Source organism: Pholcus phalangioides, unplaced genomic scaffold (genome assembly GCF_987345545.1).
Source record: "Pholcus phalangioides strain wild (caught in Gottingen) unplaced genomic scaffold, Ppha-v1.0 ptg000004l_1, whole genome shotgun sequence".
In the NCBI taxonomy this organism is placed as follows: domain Eukaryota; kingdom Metazoa; phylum Arthropoda; class Arachnida; order Araneae; family Pholcidae; genus Pholcus; species Pholcus phalangioides.
In genome coordinates this window covers 16,694,198-16,715,586 of record NW_028301597.1, presented here as the reverse complement: position 1 = coordinate 16,715,586, position 21,389 = coordinate 16,694,198, and the positions used below count along the sequence as shown (strand labels likewise).

At 35.4% G+C, this 21,389-nt stretch overlaps 1 protein-coding gene and 1 non-coding gene across 4 annotated transcripts in view; one reads left to right on the top strand and one right to left on the bottom strand.

Annotated features, from left to right (window-relative positions):
- Positions 1–21,389, bottom strand: part of LOC149086608 (cell adhesion molecule Dscam1-like) — a 171,459-nt gene that overhangs the window by 85,918 nt on the left and 64,152 nt on the right. For all 3 annotated transcript variants that reach the window (XM_089230988.1, XM_089230989.1, XM_089230990.1), the window contains exons 3-4: positions 1,512–1,673; positions 12–164 (exon numbers count right to left, since the gene is read on the bottom strand). In XM_089230988.1, coding sequence (XP_089087114.1) covers positions 12–164; positions 1,512–1,673 — 315 coding nt within the window. The remainder of the gene's footprint in view (positions 1–11; positions 165–1,511; positions 1,674–21,389) is intronic.
- Positions 2,230–2,301, top strand: TRNAA-GGC (transfer RNA alanine (anticodon GGC)). The gene has a single exon. It is a non-coding gene; the product is annotated as a tRNA-Ala (tRNA).

Here is a 21,389-nt window from a genome sequence, read left to right as displayed (position 1 = left end):
GTTTTGCTCACCTGTCACCACAAGAACTCCACCAGTGACGCTTTCAGTGGTCTGTCTGGTCAATAAGTTTCTGACTATACATTTATATACGGAATGGCTGTCGGTATAATCAACGTTTCGGATATGCAATTCTCCCGTCGAAAACATTACGTATTTGTCATTATCTGAAGAAAAAGAAGAATAATATCGAGCAGTTAGTTTCGAAGCGTTGCCTTGAGATATAAACAGGAAAACGATACCGAGAAATACTCAACCTATAAACATCAGCAATACTGAAGATTTCCTAACCCTTTTTTTTTATTTTATCCGTTATTCCGTTCCGTTGTTCAAGTAAATATACCATATTTGTAACGTCCCTAACAAATTATGACGTGTGGATTAATTTGATGATCAAATTACCTTAGAACGGCCGACCGAGCCATGGATATAATCTCCCAAACCTTCGATTTATATCTTCTGGGAGCTATTTATTCCGGCAGAGGCCTCTTTTATTGATCGTCACGGGTTGAAAAACTAAACCATTATGTTGTTTGGGAATCCCATAAACAGTAGCGGTTTTTCAAACAGTAAATGATGGATCACATCCTTGGGTTAGCCACAATATTAATGCTCTGTACTGCAGTTGAGAAGAGCGGATAATACCATTACTGTATTGGCTCGGATGCAGTGTTATCCGAAAATTTTTTTTTTGAATCTCACTCGTGTCTAAAAGTTTAACGGGTAGTTTTATATAAAAAAGTGTTTTTTACACGAAAAACAGATAAATAACTAATGGAGAAAAACCCTAAAATTTGAAGGAGTATTTTCACTCCTTAACGAAATTTTGAAAAGTAAAATTGAATTTTGGTACTGGAATCACATGCATCCGTATGCGTATTGGCAAACACTGCTTGATGTGACTAAGAAGAAAGATACAGTAAATCGAATTTAAGAAGAAAACCTGTATATTTAACACTCGAAAATAGGAATGAAGGAAGCCATTTTTGAAAAGTCGTCATGAAATGCTGAAAATAGCATTTCCATCATCGTATTTATGAAGCTTAATAGAAATATTTTCACTAAAAGAATCGAGTAGCACTTGCAATGTAGCGGAATGGTATTAAAAATATTTATAAGCTCCAATGACTTCCTGTGGGAAACCAAAATTGCAAAATAATACACGAGATTGTTTGTCTGCATCAGAGATGCGGTTTGTTTTGTTATCACTCTTCGATTCATTGCGATGCAAAACATTTGCAAATGAATAGTTTCGAAATTAAAGTTGAGAAAGACAAACATTTCATGAAACTACAATAGTTTCAGTTGCGAGTTTTTTTGTTGCCATTTGAGCCGAACAAAAGTACTCTGATTTCGAAAAATGCTCTCGATTAAAAAAAAGAATTTCTGGCTGCAAAATTCGCATTTTCTCTTCTTACGGTTACCGACCTAATTAGCGTTCAACTGAAACGGGATACGAAAGAAAAAAAAAACACTCTGGAAACTTTTTCGCATATAAAGCAGTGTCTTCGTACCATTTACGCTCTGTTGCTCGATTACCATCCCATCGTCTCTCTTCCAAGATGTAATTATTATATAATCTCTGACGTAACTTGGAACGTTGCACCGAAGAACACCGATATTTCCTCTGATGACATATTCGTCGTAAACTCGAATATCGAAGTTCTGAAAAATCACTGAAAAGATAAAATGTGAATTTATAAATGCACAGACGATTCATGTGCGGAATATTATACAAATATAATATAATCATATATATATGTTGCAAAACTCGTATAGTTTGTGAAATAAAAAAAATTAATTTTTTTATGTGGACACCCACTGCTCACAAATCAATTAGAAATTTTTTTCCTTGTATCCCCTGATGCAAAAGCAAAAATAATTTCTAGATTTATCAGCGCAATATTTACTGTCATATTTGAATTAAAAAAACGGAGGAAAGTCGATAAGGAATAGCATAGTATGCGTTTTACCCGCATAAACCTTGCACAGTTCGCGTCGCTTAATGTGATCGTATAACAATATTCAAATGTTAACTATATCCGAAAAGTTTGCAAGTACAGTGACCATACATCTCGTTTGTAAAACGGGATATAAACGGGTTTGGTAAAATGGGGAGCACAACTCCATTCTAAAACAATATTTATTTTCTTGTGACATGAATGTCGCTCTTCACTTGTTAATACAAGATGGAGATAGAGATTTTCCTTCGCAGGAAGGGAAACCTCTATCTCCTCTGTAGCTTAGTGGTCAGAGCACTCGTCCGGCAAACGAGGGACCCGGGTTCGATTCCCGGTAGAGGCAGAGATGAGTTTTTCCTTACTTAAAAAAAAAAATAACATCTCAAATAAGAAATATCTTCACAACATCCAGTCTTCCGTAGATCTTGTATTTATTTTCTTCTTTGAGCTAAACCCGGCGTTTTTTTTTTTGGCCGGGATTACAGTATAAAAGTTTAGGAAATGTTCTGTATAAAACTTAAAATGCAACCAATAAGCAATATTCGAGCGAATGTAACCAATTAGCTTATTGGTTGGTTTTTTCAAGTTTTTTATCAAATATCTATAGTGCAATCACGAACACTCCGAAAATTTTTTCAGTGTTTTCGTACTATTTACGTTCTGTTGTTCGATTACAATCCCATCGTCTCTCTTTCCCAAGATATAATAATTACCGTACATACTTTCTCGTGTATAAGCCGAGTTTTTTTGTGGAAAAATTCGTTCTTCAAGTCGGGGGGGGGGGGTTATACTCGGGTCAGTTTTTGATGAGAAAATATCGACCCCCGCAATCAAAAGTCTTTTTTGTTGCAGTGTTAGAGAAACTGGCATTATTGGTATGGGATATGTTCAAACCCCACAGAACAGATAATGTCAAAGAAATCGAAAACATCAGTGGCTTTGATACCAGGTGGGCTGACGTCGATTGTACAGCCTTTATATGTGAGCATCAACAAGTCTCTCAAAGATTATTTGAGGAATTTGTGGATCAAATGGATGAGTTCCGATGATAAAGAAACTACAAAAAGTGGTGCCTTGAAGAAACTTGACATTAGCCTAGTGTGCCAATGGGTACATGAGGCGTGAAATCCTGTTTCTGCATAAATTATCACCCGATCCTTCAAAAAGTGTTGCATCAGCAATGCAATGGACGGAACTGAAGACGATATCCTCTTTGAAAGTGACAATGGCGATGACAGTCCAGATGAAGATAAAAACGAAGATACCGCACCCTATGATGATCTGATGGATTACGAGGAGCTTGGAGACTCAGAAGAAATGGATTAAAAAGTTTGACTCATTTTCTGTTGTAAATTCCCACACATATAAATACAAATACAACGCCACAACAGGCAAATTGCCCAACGAGGTGGCTGACTTAAGAACATCATGGATCCCCGAGCCCCTACCTACTACTGCTACACCACACATGCACCCCCCCGCAGAACCCCCCAACGAATCGGTACATGCGGGAATGTGCGTGTACGTATAGTGCAACCTGACGTAAAGTTTGTTTCTGTGTAATGCTTGTTATGTGTAGTGCTGTCATCTGCCCGCAGTTTTACTAACTATGAGTGAAGTGTTATGGCTGAATGATTTACCGTTGTAGGACTGTTGCTCTCTGTGGCGAGACTTTTTAACGGGGAGATCGGCTCGCATTTGCGCCTTGAAGTTGGGAACCACAGAAAACCAACTTCAGCCGACCACCACTGAGGGGTTCGAACCCGGATTCTCGCATCACGAGTCCGGCACTATAACCACTCGACCACCACAGCGGCAATAAGCTATTAATTTTGCATGAAAATATAATACGTTTTTTCTCTAAAATGTATGTGTGTGCACGGATTTCTTTGGGGGTCGCCTTATACACGGGTTTTAAATTTATTGCGGTTTTGGTGGTCCTGAAGTGGGGAAGGGGGTTTCGGCTTATACACGAGTATATACGGTATATATAATCTCGTATATAACGTACTTGGAACCTTGGAACTGGACTACTACGTAATGATCACCACACATATTAAGTACGGAAATATTTGTGAACAAGGAGGGTGTGAGAGAGATCTACTTTTATCCTCCTACACAGTCTTGTCTTGCCACCTGATATAACTTGCGTGGGGAAGATTGATTAAACTTTAAAGTTTGGTTACTCATCAGAATGCGCAAAAAAAAAAAAATTTCGACGGAAAAATAAAATTGATAACATTAACGTCAATGTCCCGATAATTATAAACAAATTTTTTTCCAAGTTATAATATTGGTCCGTTCTGTACTGTGCAAAATTAATAACAAATACTGAATGATAACATTATCCGTGATTCTAGTAAGTGGCGTCGACTATACACTGTTTGATAGTCAGGATGAATTTGCATTTTTTATATCTGATAACTGTCATGGCACTTTGCATCTTTCAAGTAATTGAACCTACCGTTTTTTCATGAAATTGGCGTAACGTAAAGAAAAAATACCTATAATGCCCATATCGGAAAAAATTTTTCTTTATGCCTGATATGATGTCATATCTACACAAAACCAACTATATTGATAAGAATTCCATTGATATCAAAACGTTTCTAGGTTCGCGGTACTAGATCGATTGTAATGTACGTAAAAGAATCAATCTACGCCAGTGTTTCTCAATCTTTTAAATTCTTTTATCCCATGACCTTCTTTGGACGTTATTTTCTTCTTCTGGTCCCGTTTTATTCGGGGCCACCCGCATTCTCCATTCACTGGAAATCTCCTTCTATTTTATGTATTGACTTCAGACAAAACTAAATTTGTAATAAAAAATGAAGTACGTATAAATAAGGTCTATCTGACCCCCGGGGCTAGGTCCGGATCCAGAGAGAGGGGTGATCATGAGCCGAATTTATATGGGGAAAACTGGTCTGTCCGGTAAAATACAGGACGTACAATGAACTTGCACGGTAAACCCTCTATCGGGAGGGATTATTGATATCATCCTGGATTCTCGCCTACCCTGAGCAGTTAGTGATCCTTCTTTTGTGGGGGAGGGAAGTCTGTGAAGGGCCGTTTCAACATCATGGGTATCCGGGAAAAGTAACGTTCTGCGGCCCAATACTTAGCTTTAAACAACAATTTACATAACGTTTTAACAGCTGGTTGATGCTAAGAGATATTTTAGAAAGAGAGAAAATGCAACTTTCCCTGCGGGAAATCGAACCTGATCCTTTCACTTTCCGTGTGAACGACCTAGACCACTAGACTACAGAGCCAACGAATATTTCAATCTTTCCTTGGAGCTCGTGTGCACTGAACGGGACCGTACATGGACGGTCGGACCTAACTCGGGCCAAAGCTCACAATTGCTGACAATGTCACCAGATGGTGACTTCTCCGAAGATGATGTCACTCTCCGCTATTCATTCGAACAATCTACATGTTTGCGTACTTATTCGTGAAGATCAAGGGAGGCCTTCATCTCAACATGTAAGCCTCTTATGGGTATGAGGTCCCCATGTCATGTCTGGATAGATCCATGTGTTTAGATGGTACGGAGCAACACTGCTAGATTCTGTTTTCTCGCTCCAAGTCACGTTTTCTGCCAACATATTTTACTTGAAAGCAATATTTCTTCCCCATCATTTTTTAACAACTCTCTGTAGCCCCCATATAGATATAATATAAGCATAACCGTTAATCTTATGTCTATGGTAGCCCCCCCCCCCCCCCCAAGCTCGTGTCGCGGCTTCGTGGCTATTCTTTCACCTAATTTTCACCCATGCCTCCTCCCCAACTAGAAAATCCCAGTACCGTAAAGGTTGAGAACCCCTGATCTAAACTATATCAATGCATACACAAAAAAAGTCAAAGATGTCTAAGGATGTATCTGGTTTATAAATGCAGAGATATACCTCATTTGTATGAATAAGTTAGATTTTGGGTTATGAATTGATTATCAAGCAGGCCTTATCGCATTGTAACGAGTTTTAAAGGTTATTTAAGCTCGAGGCCACGTCGACGACGCAGAGAAACCATTTACGTGTAAAAAAAAAACACAACAACAAGTACAAAGATAATGCCTGAGTCTGAGTCAATTGCTCCAAAAGAATAAAGAAATTAGGAGCGAACAAAACTATATACGAACGATCTAAGGCAATGAATTACCTTCTGCGATCACTTGGGCAAGAACGAAACATTTAAGCTTGGATGATCTTCAAAGATTTATGTCGATCGTATTTGCCAGTAAGTCAACTCCACTTTTTCTTTGGAGAACGGAAGAGTGAAGTTGAGAAGATTTAACCGAGAAGAGGCCGACAAGAGTGTTTTCTCTGCATGCGCTGAACCTGAATGAAAAGCTTTCATTCGAAAGACTCTGCTTCAATAAAGTACGTGGTATTTCAGAGAGATCGTTGGCAGTGTCGAGAAAGAGACATTGACACAAAAAAGAAAAAGAAAAAAAGTCAGAAAAAGTTTTATTTCTAGAGATGATGCTACTAAGAAGGTAAAGCGATCTTTGAAAAATTGCCGTATTTCTTGGCGTAGGTACTCTGTCGTATTCACTGTCGAAAGAAAAATTATTGAAAATAAGCGCCATATTTTTTTGCGAAGTAAAGAAATCGATGAACTTCGATGCAATTGCTTCACTTAAAAACTAATGCAATTAATTCACTAATAAAGGGATGTAACGAACAAACAGAATGCTCGGTAAATTTTCAAACTAATTATGAATAGTTGTGGTGCAATTTAATTAGCTGACATCTGTATGTTATAGGATAATACAGGGCTTCCATAATTAAAAGAGGCTAATTTAAAGTTGCCTACAGGCGAAACCAGTCGTCAGAAAATTGAAATTTTGGGTAGGACTTCATGAAGGGATGGGAATTAGTTTCTCGGGGAGAAACTTGGTTGCACATGTCGCCACCAGAGGGCGTTTTATTAAGAAATGACACAGGCAAACGTTTACAATTTTAACAATTGTTAAACACTTTTACAATTGTTAGTGCAACAAAACATGTTGCACATGATGGGCATCATTTTCAGATAGCTTGTGAAATCGCAAGATGGCATGTTCCACAACTGACCGAAGTGTGTGGCGGAAAAATGGTGGTCAGCACGTGGCGTGAAATGCTGCCTTTAAGTTCAGGTAAAGTTCTTGGATTGTCATGACTCCCGGTGATCGATTATGTCACTGGACCTGTAGAACGTAAGTACTCGTAGAAGTAGGGACCGCGAATTAATGATTCAGTAAATCCACACCATATCGTCATTTTTCGTGAATGCAACGGAACCTCTAAGATAGCGAGCGCATTTTCTGGTTCCCAAATTCTAAGTGTGAGTATTGACTACACCATCGAAAAGAAAATGCGCTTCGTCTGTCCAGAGGATATTCCAAGGCCATTCTGAATCGACCTCAACGTGACCTAGAAACTGCAGTGAGAACCGGAGTCACGCGTCATAATCATGCGCAAGCAACCGCTGCACAAGTGAAAGTTAGTACTGATAATATCGGAGGATATTCCTGATGATCTCATGACAGTTGAACGTGGCCTATCCCACGCCTGTGCTACAAACCTGACACTAGCGCTACCACGAGAGTTTGAAGATCTGTCCTCTTCCACGTGAAGCGAAACCTCCTGCATTCCGTCTTTGTAAACGGATTTTCTTCCTCTTCCATGACGAACAGCCAACGTTCCTGTGGTTTCAAATTTCGTTATCATACTCCGAAGGTTTTTAACATTCATTGGACCTTTTCGAATCCACTTCCAAGTTCGATATTTCCGTAGAGCAGTTTTTTTCTAATGACCTCTGTGTGTCTTACTATTACTAGCACCCGACTGGCGTGGTGGTAAGATGTTCTTCTCCCACTGTGAAGGCAGGTCCCACGTTTGAATGGGGGGCAGGATATAGATTACAACGCATTTTTCTAATGAGGTTGAGGCAACCACCGATAGATGGCACCTTTATTTCCAACTCAACCCGTTAATCTTAGTAAGTTGCAATATAGCGTTATGGCCGGAGTTGATGTTTGATGAAGTAGTAGTGGACTTATTCCAGAAGAGCAAATGAACCGGGGTAGGCCTACTTCGTGTATATACTTTTTGATCCCAGTAGGAATTGAACCACTGATGACAATTTAAATGTATAATAATATTGTGAATCAAATTGCAAAATAAATAAAAGTGAAGATTCGACGCAAAAATTATTGGTTCCAAACCATTAAATTGAGTTGAGAGTATACATTACCTAAAAAACTAAAGCCATTTTCGGCGATGCCTGTTTTATAATCAGCAGGGCTAATGTACTTTAAAACCATCCATTGAAATTTCCGTGGCAATCTTGATTTTTTTTTTTAGCAGCGTTATTTGTAATGGCTTTATAAACGGTTGTAAAAAACATCATTCTCCTGTCTTTCATTGACCGAACGAGTTTTTTTTTATCGATACTGATACGAACACAACCATTTTTTTTTTGCTAAACAATCAAAATTATGGGAAGAAACAAGTTCTTTTTTTTTTCTTTTTTTTACGGAGATGGACTGATTAAATTAAAACGAGATGACAGTTAGCGAAGAATAATAAGGGGGAAAAGAATGAAAACCCCGCAAGAAATTGAAGTTATGACAAGATTTTCTCTCAGTTACAGGAACTTAATTACACGAAAGTTAGAGAAAGTAAGAAAGAGCACGAAATGTACAATTTTAAAAGTAGGGGGGAAAAAAGTTCTCCCTTTTTTTTTTTTATCAAACACGAAAGTTTGAAAAGAAAAAGAAAATTTAGACGATAATTGACATGAAAGAAGAAAATTAAAATCATTTCCGGAAAACGTAACGCGATAAGGTTGAGGTGTGAGCTTCGCATACACACACACACGCATAGGGCGTGTTTCATGGTAGAATACATACGTACGATGTACACACTCCCTTTCTTGAATTTTTTTATTTTTCAGAACTTGATGATCCTTTAAAAAGATCGATTTCTAAAAGTGTGAATTTTTTTTCAAAACGATATTATTCTAGCGACGGTATCCAAAAAAAATTGGTTTTGGACGATATCATTTACTTGAATTTACATTTCCGTTATCCCTTAGTTTTCGAAATATTTTATTTGTTCATAGACACAGATAAATTATAAATACAATGGTTTCTGGGGTTTCCAAATTTTAATTGGTAAGCATGTTTCTAATTTGACGGGTGTCACGACCTTTGTTGCTACAAAAATTCAATTTTTCGAAAACGAGTTATGTAAATATTTCAGCTGATTGAAAGCATGAAATTTCATGTCAATCGGTCAAAATAAAAGAAAAAAAAAGTAATTAATGACACAGTGTAAAAATTATCCAATAAACAAAATTTTAACGTATTTTTCTTTAACCGATACTTCGCTGTTAATGCGGAAAATGAAAAAAAATATTACTGCATCCAAACTGCTAAAAGTTTGTAAGGATTTTCACGACATCTGATCATTTTTTTTAATTTTATGTATTTTAAAAGTTAATGGATCTGTTAAAAAATTTGAGATCAATAGTTTAAAAAATTACTTCTCATTGGTTAATTGCGAAATCGGAACTTTATTTTACTGACACATCTCAAAATTTCAGCAATTTTGGTGTAGTAACTATACCTTTTTTAATCCTACGGATGAGCAACAAAAAAACTAACCCGAGAAAAAAAATGATCAAAAGTTTTTTTTTCCTATAGTAGAACCTCGATCATTCGAGGCTAATGGTGGGGAAGATGAACACGTGTGGTGTAAGCAAATTGCCATGAGACGACGACGTGCACATCTGGCGCCGCACTCCACCTGCATATAAACCGAAATCAACCTGGAAGCACCGCAGCTCTCGTCTTCGTTCTTCTTCTAGCCGCCACATCCGCGCTGGTGGTGCTGATGATGTCGATCGAATTCTTGATTTTATGTAATTAAATATAGACCCTAATACTAATATGTAATCGTTGAATGTTAAATATTATTAATAGTTTAATAAAAAGTTGTTAACCTTTCAAGTTAGTATTTTTAATATGGAGTTATACACCACACTATCAGAAGGTTGCGTGTTCAAATCGCTTCCGGGTCACTATCTCTGGCAGTGTGGTGTAGGACTCCATATTGAAAATACTAACTTGAAATGTTAACAACTTTTTACTAAATTATTAACAATATTTAACATTCAACGATTAAATATTAGTATTAGGGTCTATAGTTAATTACATAAAATAAAAAATTCGAACGACATCATCAGCACGACCAGCGCGGATGTGGTGGCTACAGGAAGAACGAGGTATAGAGCTGCGGTGCTTCCAGGTTGATTCCGGATTATATGGAGGTGGAATGCAGCGCCAGTCACGTTACAGTACGGCAATTTGCATACGCCACACACAGATAATCGAAAAACACGGTTGACCAACCGGGAGTAAAAACATTGTTTAAAATAAAATTAAAAGTACTTATGAATTTTACCGGTTTAAAATGTCTATCCACTATATATATACGTGTATATTCACATTGACCGTCAAACCGAAAGATACCCTGGCCACATCGCCATATGGCAATATCAGCTCATTGTCTTCACGGACTGGATACCTCTGGCAATTTATTCTTAAAAAGCATACATTACAAAATATACATTGCAATCATAACAACTATGAAATCATAATTTAAGTATAAAATCATAATTTAAGTATAAAATCATAATTTAAGTATAAAATCATAATTTAAGTATAAAATCATAATTTAAGTATAAAATCATAATTTAAGTATAAAATCATAATTTAAGTATAAAATCAGTTGCGAGATCACAATCTACGTATATAATCGGAGATCAAGCATATAATCCTATATTCCATATTAAATCTTAATTCGAATATAAAATCCTAAATCGCATATTGAAATCAATAATAGATCCGATAAAATTCATAATCGATTTCATCCTCAATTTAAATCGTTTGATTTCCACGAGCATTATACTGTTCTTGTACTATCAGTCAGTCTTCTTTATAGTTGATTAGTTTCTTTTTTCTTTGTGAACGGCGAGGTGGCGCAGTTTGTACTTGTGCTATTGGTTGATATGGCGTCTGTGGGATCACCTTGTCTTCATTGTCTTCTATCCATCTAATTATTTTCTTGACTTTATTTATTCTACTTTTGTTTTTAAAAATCTCTCTGATCCAGAGTGTGGCATTTTTAGCAGCGGGCACAGCCATGTGCTTTAGATGTGCAGTTAATTTACATGTTGTCAAGTAATGGATGGGAGTGCCGAATTCACCACAAAGGCAATGATCTGTTCCTCGTTTTTTGAAGCGGTGAAGGTAATTTGGAAAAGGTCCGTGATTGGTTGTAAAAAATACAAGTTTTCTGCTCCAATTTTTTGCGTTGTATGAAACTTTTGGTACTATTTTGTGGACACTTCTTCCAGTTTTGGCATCACTCCATCGAGTTTGCCATAGATTGAGTATTTCTTTTCTTGCCTTTTGTTTTGCTGTAGATGATGGTAATAATATTTTAATTAATTATGTGCCATTGATTGTCACTGCTTTGGCTATTGCGTCTGCTTCTTCGTTCCCCCGCTCACCCACGTGCGCTTTGATCCAAGATATGAGAATTTGTGGGTTCTTGTGGAGGATCTGCCGAATATCCCTAGCCATAGCATGGATGGTCATCGGTTTCTGCATTGCATATATACTTGAAAGGCTATTGCTATAGATTATAGTTGCTTGTTGGAATTCTTGAGCTTTTATGGTTGCCATATATAACGCTAGCAATTCAGCTTGAAAGATATTATTATCGTTTTCTAGCTTACTACTTCAGCACTCGATGATCTTATGATCTTTCACTACTACATATGCTGATACTGTTCCGGAGACAGTTTTCAAGCCATCTGTGTATATATGAGTTCTTTGGCCTCCTATTTCTTTGTTCTGGTTATTCCCGATAAATACTTGGTGTTGATGCAGGTCTTCCGATGGGTGGATAGTTATTTGTTTTTTCCGTCGCTGATACTCTTCTGGAGCAAAGTACCAATTCTTGCTGGTCGGTGTAGACGTAACAATAGATCCATTTGTGCTTCATAATTCATCTACAGGCTCCAAGACGGACAACCTGCAATGCCATATAGTGCACTATTTGGTGTTGTGCGGTACGCTCCTGTGATACATAATAATAAATTACGTTGGGCTGAGTCTAATTTCTGTTGCATGGAGTTGGTTGCGCCTGCGTACCAAATAGGTGTTGCGTAAGCCATTATTCGTGTTGCTATTGTCCAATAGAGAACTCATCGGTGTCGATATTTGATTCCCCATTTCGCTCCGCCGATGTTTTGGAGCTGGAGAAGAAGCTTATTAATTTTTTCGGTTTGTTTTTCTATGTGTGGACTCCAAGTTAATCTAGAATCTATGTACACGCCGAGGTATTTTAATACATCTGTTCTTTTTATAGATTTTCCAAGCATTCTGATGGTGGGAGGCTTTTTGAAGATATCCATAGAAACTTTGTTTTATCTGCTGCGACTGTCAAGTAATGTTTTCTCAACCATGTCGTAAATTTTTCTAGAGCTTCCATCGCTACTTTTGCAGTGCCTTTCACTGTGTGGTATGAGACTATCAGGAGAATATCGTCTGCATATGCCTGTACTTCCACATTTGATGGCCATGGCTCTTTCAGGATTTCGTCAACCACAAGATTCCATAAGGTCCAGAACATGAGCCTTGAGGATAGCCTTTGTATTGATGTTTCCTTACCTCTTCTCCATCTGTAATCATTACTACTTCTACTTCTCTATTATGGAATATATCTCCGACTGTTTTCAGAAGTTGCTCAGATATCGGAAGTTGGCGAAGCTTATCTATAATAGAGGCATATCGTAGATTGTCAATGCCACTTTTTATGTCTATTGAAATAACTGCCACATTTTTGCTTTCTTTCCTTCTATTTTCTATTTCTTCTTTCAGAATGTACAGAGCCTGCTCGGCCGATTTACCTTTTCGGAATCCATACTGATTTTCATGAAGCCAGGATAATCTTTCGACATGATATGTCATTCTTTGAACCAAAATTCTTTCAAATATTTTGCCTCTTGTTGATAATAGAGATATTGGTCGATATGATGATAGATTTGCTGGATTTTGGTCTTTTTTTAGAAATAGAAGGATTTTTCCCTGTTTTGAAATGCTCCGGAAAGTATTCACATTGACCATGCAAACAAATACCCAATAAAGATTACACTTATTTGAATAATAGCCACACTATACTGGGCTTCATGGATGGCAGAAACACAGTAGAAACTCGATTACCCGGGTTAATGTTGAGAAAGTGATCACGAATAACCGAAAAACATGGTTATACTTTTCTTATCAGCCATTCTGCACAGTTATAAAATGTAATATGAGAATTAGCCACGACCAAATTAACCATTAAGCAAAATAAGCACGTGCTTAGGGCATCAGAAGGAAAGAAGATAAGATCATTAATAAGATATGAAAGAAAAAAGATCAAATTGTATTTTTTTAACGAACATTTTTTCAGCTTCAACCATCCGATGGAAGATTCTAAAATTTTAAGAACACTTTATTGTGTAGTTGAAGTTTAGAAATTTTGATTCTCCGGATGCTCCCATTCTTTTTCGATTCATATATTCTAACGATTCGGTATCTTTCCGAGATGTGAAACGGAGGGTGTGCCCAATCCTTCAATGCATATAGTTTATTATCAGATCATCATCGTAAGATGATGACACAAAAGAAGAGTAATTGATAATATTGCCAACTGGACTTTACATTATTGCTGAGTTTTTCCATTAGATATGGGGTGACTGCCTAGTTTTAAAATTAAAATTAAAAATTCTTATTCAACCCGTTGGTTAAAAGTCGAAAATGAAGTTTTTATGTTTATTTCATGCTTTATAGTTATGATTTATGTAGTTATTATTTTAATTTGTAATTCCTCATTTTCGTGAAAAAAAATAAAGATTTGTGTAAATAACAAAGATGTGAGCGGATTTAGGGAAATGCGACAACACTGGGTGTCGAAACAATCGCAATGGCGACAAAAAATTACGCAAAACAATGGAATGAAATTTTATTTTAAAAACAAGTGACTCTTAATTATGACTCATCCGTAAAGCGGGTCCACGAAACATTACGATAAACTAGAAAAATGTACGTCAAAGTTGAAATTAGGTAAATTATATGCATTAAAAATTTATTTGTTATTATAAGGATGTAAGCTTTATATATAAAGTCAAATTCGAATTTTGAAGAGAACGAAGGAAAGTAAGAAAAGATCTACCGAACATCGATGGTTTCACTGCAAAATGAGTTGACATACACAAAAACAACTTACATAGAATATACGTTAAATCTGATATTGAAAGGTTTGAAAAAAAAATCCAGAATCGGAAAGAAAACATACGAGTTAAGGCAATAAAAATTACAGGTTGAATAGTTCCTACAAAGATTTGATGAGTCCACCCTGGAACAAATCATGAATAAAATCAAGCCATTTTCTGGTATATTGGTTTTAATAAGAGTGAATCTCGTGTTTAAAATGAAGTTTTTTTTTAAACTGTTGAATAATTTCAATTCATACTTACGTTATAAAACTCAATTCATTTATACCTTTTAAGTTGGTACTTTGAGCCAAAAGGACAATTATAACGTGAGCAAAGTGACCCCAAAAATTCCTCGGCTGACATTGACTATATAAAATAAAACTTTCCGGTAAGGTGAAAAACCAAAACTTCAATTGCTTTGCAGTCTTCGTTACATCTACTACTAATAATAATAACTAATGGGACTCGCCTGGTTTTCAACAAGGCTGCACAAATAAAAGTTTGAAGTGTTCAAATTTCTCTTCATATTGGATCTCGTCGAAAAACCCGCTTATTATCGATATCACTTATCAGGAAACGCCCCAAACCTCGGGTTCGCTCATTTACATGTAAAGCGAATGCCTTGAAAACTGCAGCACCACAAAAAATCACTATTACCACCAACAAAAGTCACCCCAAGTTGACGGTACTTGAGACGATTTAAGAACGTAAAATAAAGAAATAACTCTGTTTATATTATTTCAATGTTAATAAAAATATAAACGAAATGAATGCGCTTCTTAAAAAAAAAATGAAGAGCTATGAAATATTTAAACCTGCGTGAATGGAGAAGAGTTGAAATAAAGACAACAAGATGGGAAAGGAATAAATATATATATTTTTTTGCTAAAAGGTAATTCGCCCTATGTGTAATTATTTTTTTTAGTTATTAATCTTTGGTGAAATGCAAAGTAGCGGTCTAACATAACAGTTTGTGTTTTGGGAGATAGTATGATTAGATTTGAATAGCTACGGAAAAGAATCGATCTTCAAAGTGTAGTCGAATCCCATTATAACGAACGGAGAAATCACTTCGTTATAACAAAATTTCGTTACAAAGGAATTCCAAGTTTTTGTATTGTAAACCCTATGTTAACTTATCTGGGGGATTAGAAAAGTGTCCGTTTAAACGAAATTTTTGCTACAATGGTATTAGTTAAAACGGGATTCGACTGAATTTCGGAATTTCATTGTACAATGAAATTAGACAGTTTCAATAACATAATAGAAGAGGATAGTTTCACTAAAATTTAAATCGTTCATATGTTACGGCCAGTAGTAGAATTCCGATACATATATTTCAAATTAAATAAAAATGAATATTGGCCATAACATATTACTGATTGTAATCAGCAATATGTTACAGCTAATATTCCTTTTTATTTAACTAATTTTTTTAATATTCATTAATAATCATTAGGACTAGAATATCTATGAATTTGCACATCTTTGTATAATTTTGTATGTTTCGCTATTTTTTACGCGATAGATCATTTTTTGCTATTACTTTAAGTGATTTTAAAATATTTTTCATGATACACAAAACACTAAAGAAAAACCATTTGACTTATCTCATCCCAAAATTTTGCAACAATCTGCCAAATGACGTCCTCAGTTCTTTGTTAAAAAATGCTCAAGAATTACCTATTTACCATAAACAATATCGAAGGCCATTTTGGAAATCCTGGTTTATAGATATGTGTGCGTGCATATAAAAACGTATATACACACAAGGTTTGAGCTACAGATAAAATATAATTACGTTAATTGACACATTTATATTCCTCCGGTCATTGCCTACACCTAATAAAATGCTATTACTCTGTTGCTATTACTATTATATTTTATTGTTTTTCCTTTTTCTTTTTTTGCTAATCATGATTACACACTAATTTATTTTAATTGCATACATCAGATTCACCAATAAATATCAATATCTGTGCAAATCATGACTTATACATCATCCTATTTGTTTACATATATTGCTCTGTTTCCTTTCTCCACCCCCCTTTTTTTTTCTTTCTGTGTTTATAATTTTTTACTTCCCGTTAGCTTTTCATTTTAATGGGTGGGGCCAGTATGTATCCTATAGGATCTCTTGATGGATTTCTTGTTTGATTTATATGTTTTGTAGAAATAATAATGACAGTAAAATTGAAAATGAAAATTGATATTTAAATCATTCTGAGGCATATTTTCATTTTTTCTGGCACGTTATTTGCACATTTCTGCATTTTCAAGCGCACCCCCCTCTACCCAGCTATCTCAATTTCTTGCTCAAAGACTTATACAAGATGAAATAAAACAGGGGCTGTTGGTGTGTGTGATCTCGGTGTTCTGGATATTTATAATTTCATCCTATTGACACATTACCGATTTCTTCTGTCCTTTCTTCAAGCTGTGAACAATTCAAGGGGTGTAAACTAGTATTCTCCTCAAGGCCCCTCCTCACTATTCTCTTCCGCCCCCCCCCCCCACAATGGTGTGGCTGTAAATTGATTAATTGCCGATTAATTCTGGCCAGGCCACGTAGATAACAAGGTCTCAAATTTTCTCACCCTTCACAGTTCGTACGTCCATCTTATGATTCCGCTTTGGCTGCTTGTGTTACTGTTTTTTTGATACACATGTGGACGTTGGTAAACTAAAGAATTTCGGTCCAAGCAACATTTTTAAAATAGTAAACCTCATTAATATCCAGGGCCGTCAAAAGAGCGTTATAGGCCCCTGGCAAATTTATCATTACGAGGCCCAAATACCTGACTGGAAATGACTGTTTGCCAATTTGTATGCTAAATCTCGAAAATCTTAACGAGATCTCATTATCATGATCCCCCCCCCTTTGCAATTGAGAACCCCCCGTGCCGGGCCCGGGTGAGGCCATGCGTTTAGACGGCATTGTTAATATTATTCATTAGCACATTACTTTACTAAAATTAATGTTGCTAGAAACAGGAAAAAGAAATTATCAGGTTTTTAGAACAAATTTTCAGTTTTTGGGCATAAATACATTTTTTATACAGCATTTTCTATCAGTTTTTTGGTCATAAAAATCATATCCCGAATGATTATTTAGGATTTCTTGTGTGACGGCTTGAACACGTAGAAATGCACGTTTTCAGTTGAGATCATGAAATCGGCTAAAATTAAATCATCCATTTTGAAATTTGTCATATCTGAAAAGTGAGAAAGAGAAGAAAACAATACTAGACATCTCAATTCGAATGATATTCAGATAAGAAAAAAATATCTACTTGAACCACAAGATGGCATCGCGATATATCGCCCCCTTACGAAACAAGGGACGGGTATGTATATTTATTTCTCTTTCACTATTCAGTATTGTTCACTCAATTCATAATGGAGGAAAACAAAAAATTATTTCTTGGTTCTCAAAGATATCGGGATGGTAAAGAAACGAGGCAAATGGGCAAAACCATATGCCATGAAGAAATCTGTTGTCAAAGAAATTAATAGCGGAGAGGTTTTTTTTCTTTTTTTCTTTTTCAAAAAACAGGAGAATGAGTTTCCGGAGACGGAATGATGCTTATGCTCATTAGAGTAAGGAATCGAAAAGCTGAAGTCATGGTCTGCGGAAATTGTAAGGGCTGCTGTTGGTGATGAAGTTCGTCTTGTGTGGGCTCTCCTTTTATGCCTCCGCGAAGAAAGCTAATTGAATGATCTTTCCAAAAGAATCGCCTTACAAAGGGGGGCAAAAGTACATTCCGGAGAGAAAAAGCTTACGAAAACCCTCTTCTTCTGTTTGAATTACGGCGTCGAAAAGTCCTCCATTACTCCCAGAAAAGGAAAAACATAATGCGCGTTTCCAATAGAGTGCGTTTCCTCGTTTGAAAAGGGCACCCAGCGGGTTGTGCATACACACACATTTTCTTTCATTCGAGGCTCAAAAATCTTTTGAATTGAAAGGCTCCTTCTGCCTTCTCTCTCTCTCTCTCTCTTCCCATTTGAGTACACTTCCCAAACCGACTCATTTTTCCCACCCACAAAATTTCGGATTGATTTATCCTTAAGACAGCGTCACACTCAACCGTTATTGATGTTTCAAAGTTATTCGTGGAAGAAGCAATAACTCAATTTAGAACCGAGAAATACTAATTCAACGAGTTCTTTTAAGGAAATCGGTACCGGGATTGATTCTCTTCATAAATTAGGTACTTTCAAAAAATCGTTCAAACAGAATATTATTCGCGGAATACGAGAACGTGGGAGAATAAAAAAACTAATTACATAAAGCAATGATTGGATGAATAAACGACTGAGTGCAATTTTTCATCCCGGAAAGCCTAATTAAGTTTAGAATAATTACCACCAATTATATTTTGGTAAGAATTTGATACACAAACTTGAAGAAAAATGATAAACTATCTTATAGGGATTAAAAAATCTGCACTTTCTTATTAAAATGAAATAAAAATACGTTACAAAGTCTTTACACTTTTTTTGCCGATATCTTCGACGAAAAGAAGACAAAAAAGTTAATCCATCAGACCTGCTTTCATTTTTGTATTCAAATTATCTTCAGCAAATTAATATTCATTGCATCTCATGAGCAATCTCATACACGTATGTGTGTATATATATACCGCATGTCGAATTTTTTTTCCCTCAAAAATTTCTTAGAAGTTAACATATTAAGTATAAAAGCATCAATTACCCAAGACGTTGCTAATTTAAAAAAAAAAAATGCTTGAACGTACTTTTTTTCATGTTGGTGATTCTGATGTAAAGATGTTGTTGCTAATGGTGTTTGTTCATAATTAAACCCATGAGATGAGTTACATTGCGAGTCCATCAACTCCAACCATTAATTGTTCGTATACACCGTGAACAATAAGTTACAATGGATCTGACTTATAACTTTTCAAAAAACATTGTAAGCTGGAAAAACGACTTAAACGAGAAATCTTGATAAGCAGGGGTTGGGTCCATGCGGGATCCACAGTATTTTGCCTCAAAAGACCGATCCTATTAACTTCTTTGTGCATCAATTGCGGTGTGAAACAGGAATCTTCCACCTTTCAGATATTACGATACAAAAATAACAAAAATAAATAAATAATTCATAAGGGGCCCAAGGGCCCACAAGTAATAGTAGGGTGTCTATATTCATACAAAGGCGTGCTCATCGGAGCCCAATATTCCGAATCAAATGGGGGAGGGGGGTCTATATTATTGGGGAATTTGTTTATGTTCTGAGATTATTTTTTCATTAATTTCGCGAATTGTATAATTTTGAAATTATTTTTTCTTCAAACATTAATTTTCATTAATTATAAAATTATTTCTTTCTGTATTCATGAAATTATTTCTTCCTGTAATTATGAAATTATTTCTTCCTGTAATTATGAAATTATTTCTTCCTGTAATTATGAAATTATTTCTTTCTGTATTTATGAAATTAATTCTTTCTGTATTTATGAAATTATTTCTTTCTGTATTTATGAAAATATTTCTTTTAATAATTCTGAAATGTTTTCTTTAAACATTAATTTTTATTAGTTATGAAATTTATTTTTCAATAATTATGAAATAATTTCTTTCAGTAATTCTAAAATAATTTCTTTCAGTAATTCTGAAATTATTCTTTTCAATAATTCTGAAAAAATGTTTTTTTTCAAACCATTACTTTTCATTAATTTTGAGATTTTTTTTTATTGAAATGAATTTCCATCAATTCTAAGATTATTTTTCTATTTCATATGAATTTTCATATGAAATAGAATGTATGAAATTATTTTCCATTAATTCTGAAGTTATTTCTAATCGGTTCTGAAACTAATTCTTTCAATAATTATGAAATTACACACCTCACATACCGTAACTTGTTCCTCTCATCAATTCTGAAATGTTTTATAGAAGTAATTTCAAAATTACTTCTTTCACGGAATATATTTTTTTCAGAGGTATTTTTTTTTCGTAATCATTTTCATGAATCCTATAACCACGTAAGCTTTTTTGTCGGTGGGCCGCTGCGAAAACCTTCGAGGGCCACATATGTTTCCCATTTCATGCGTTGAAGACCCCTGGTATAACTATTTTACTAATTAGTGTTACCCCTGGTAACACTAATTTTTATATTGATAAAAAAATTCAATAAGTTTGTACATTATAATACATGCATTACATATGCATTTTATGCTGGGAATTGTGTTGTTGTAAGTATACCACAATTCACACTTTGTTATTTTAATAATAAGCCCTTATATATGCTGCAAATGAGATTATAAATTCCCGTTTTTCACCGGATAAGTTATTTCTTGTGTGTGCATAAGTAATACGAAAAATAATTAGAGGCCTCCCTAATTAGATGCGTCTGAGCATTTGAAAACAGTGAAAAATTCATGAGTTCCTTGAAGTATACAAAATGAATGTTCGCAATTTAATTTCTCACATGTTAAATATTATAAAAAAGAAAAAAAAGGATGATAAAAAAATAGTTTAATAAAATATACAATATAAATCGTAAATTATAAAATCGTGTGTATTATAGAAAATGAATGCATTTTATATTATAAAAGCTGTATGATATTTTCATAGAGATGCCTTACATCTTTCATCAATAAATATAAATTTTCTCTTAGTATCGAATTATCCGATAACTTCTTATGATAGAACACCCTAAACCCGGGGTCTTCAAACTTTTAGACATCGTGGGCTAAATTGAAACATCCCACGAAGCCCGCGGACAACCAACCAGAGGTATGTAGAATTTTATAGGATGGAATCTACATTTACAGCGTTTTATCTTAACCGAAAGGTCAACAGGTACCCTAAATGGAGACTTCATATATATTCGGAAATCATACGTTTTATTTAATTCCGAAGTTACCGTATTTCTTTCTACTACTACTTCACCAAACATCCCAACTCTAGTTATGTCGCAATTTACTGTCATTATAATGAGTTGAGTTGAAAATGAAGGCGCCATCTATTGGTTGTCGTCTCAAGCGTGTTAGGGAAAAATTCTTCGCCGGTTTGAACCTGGAGCCGTGATGACAACCTTCACGGTGGTAGAAGAGCATCTTACCACCACGCCACTCGGGTGCT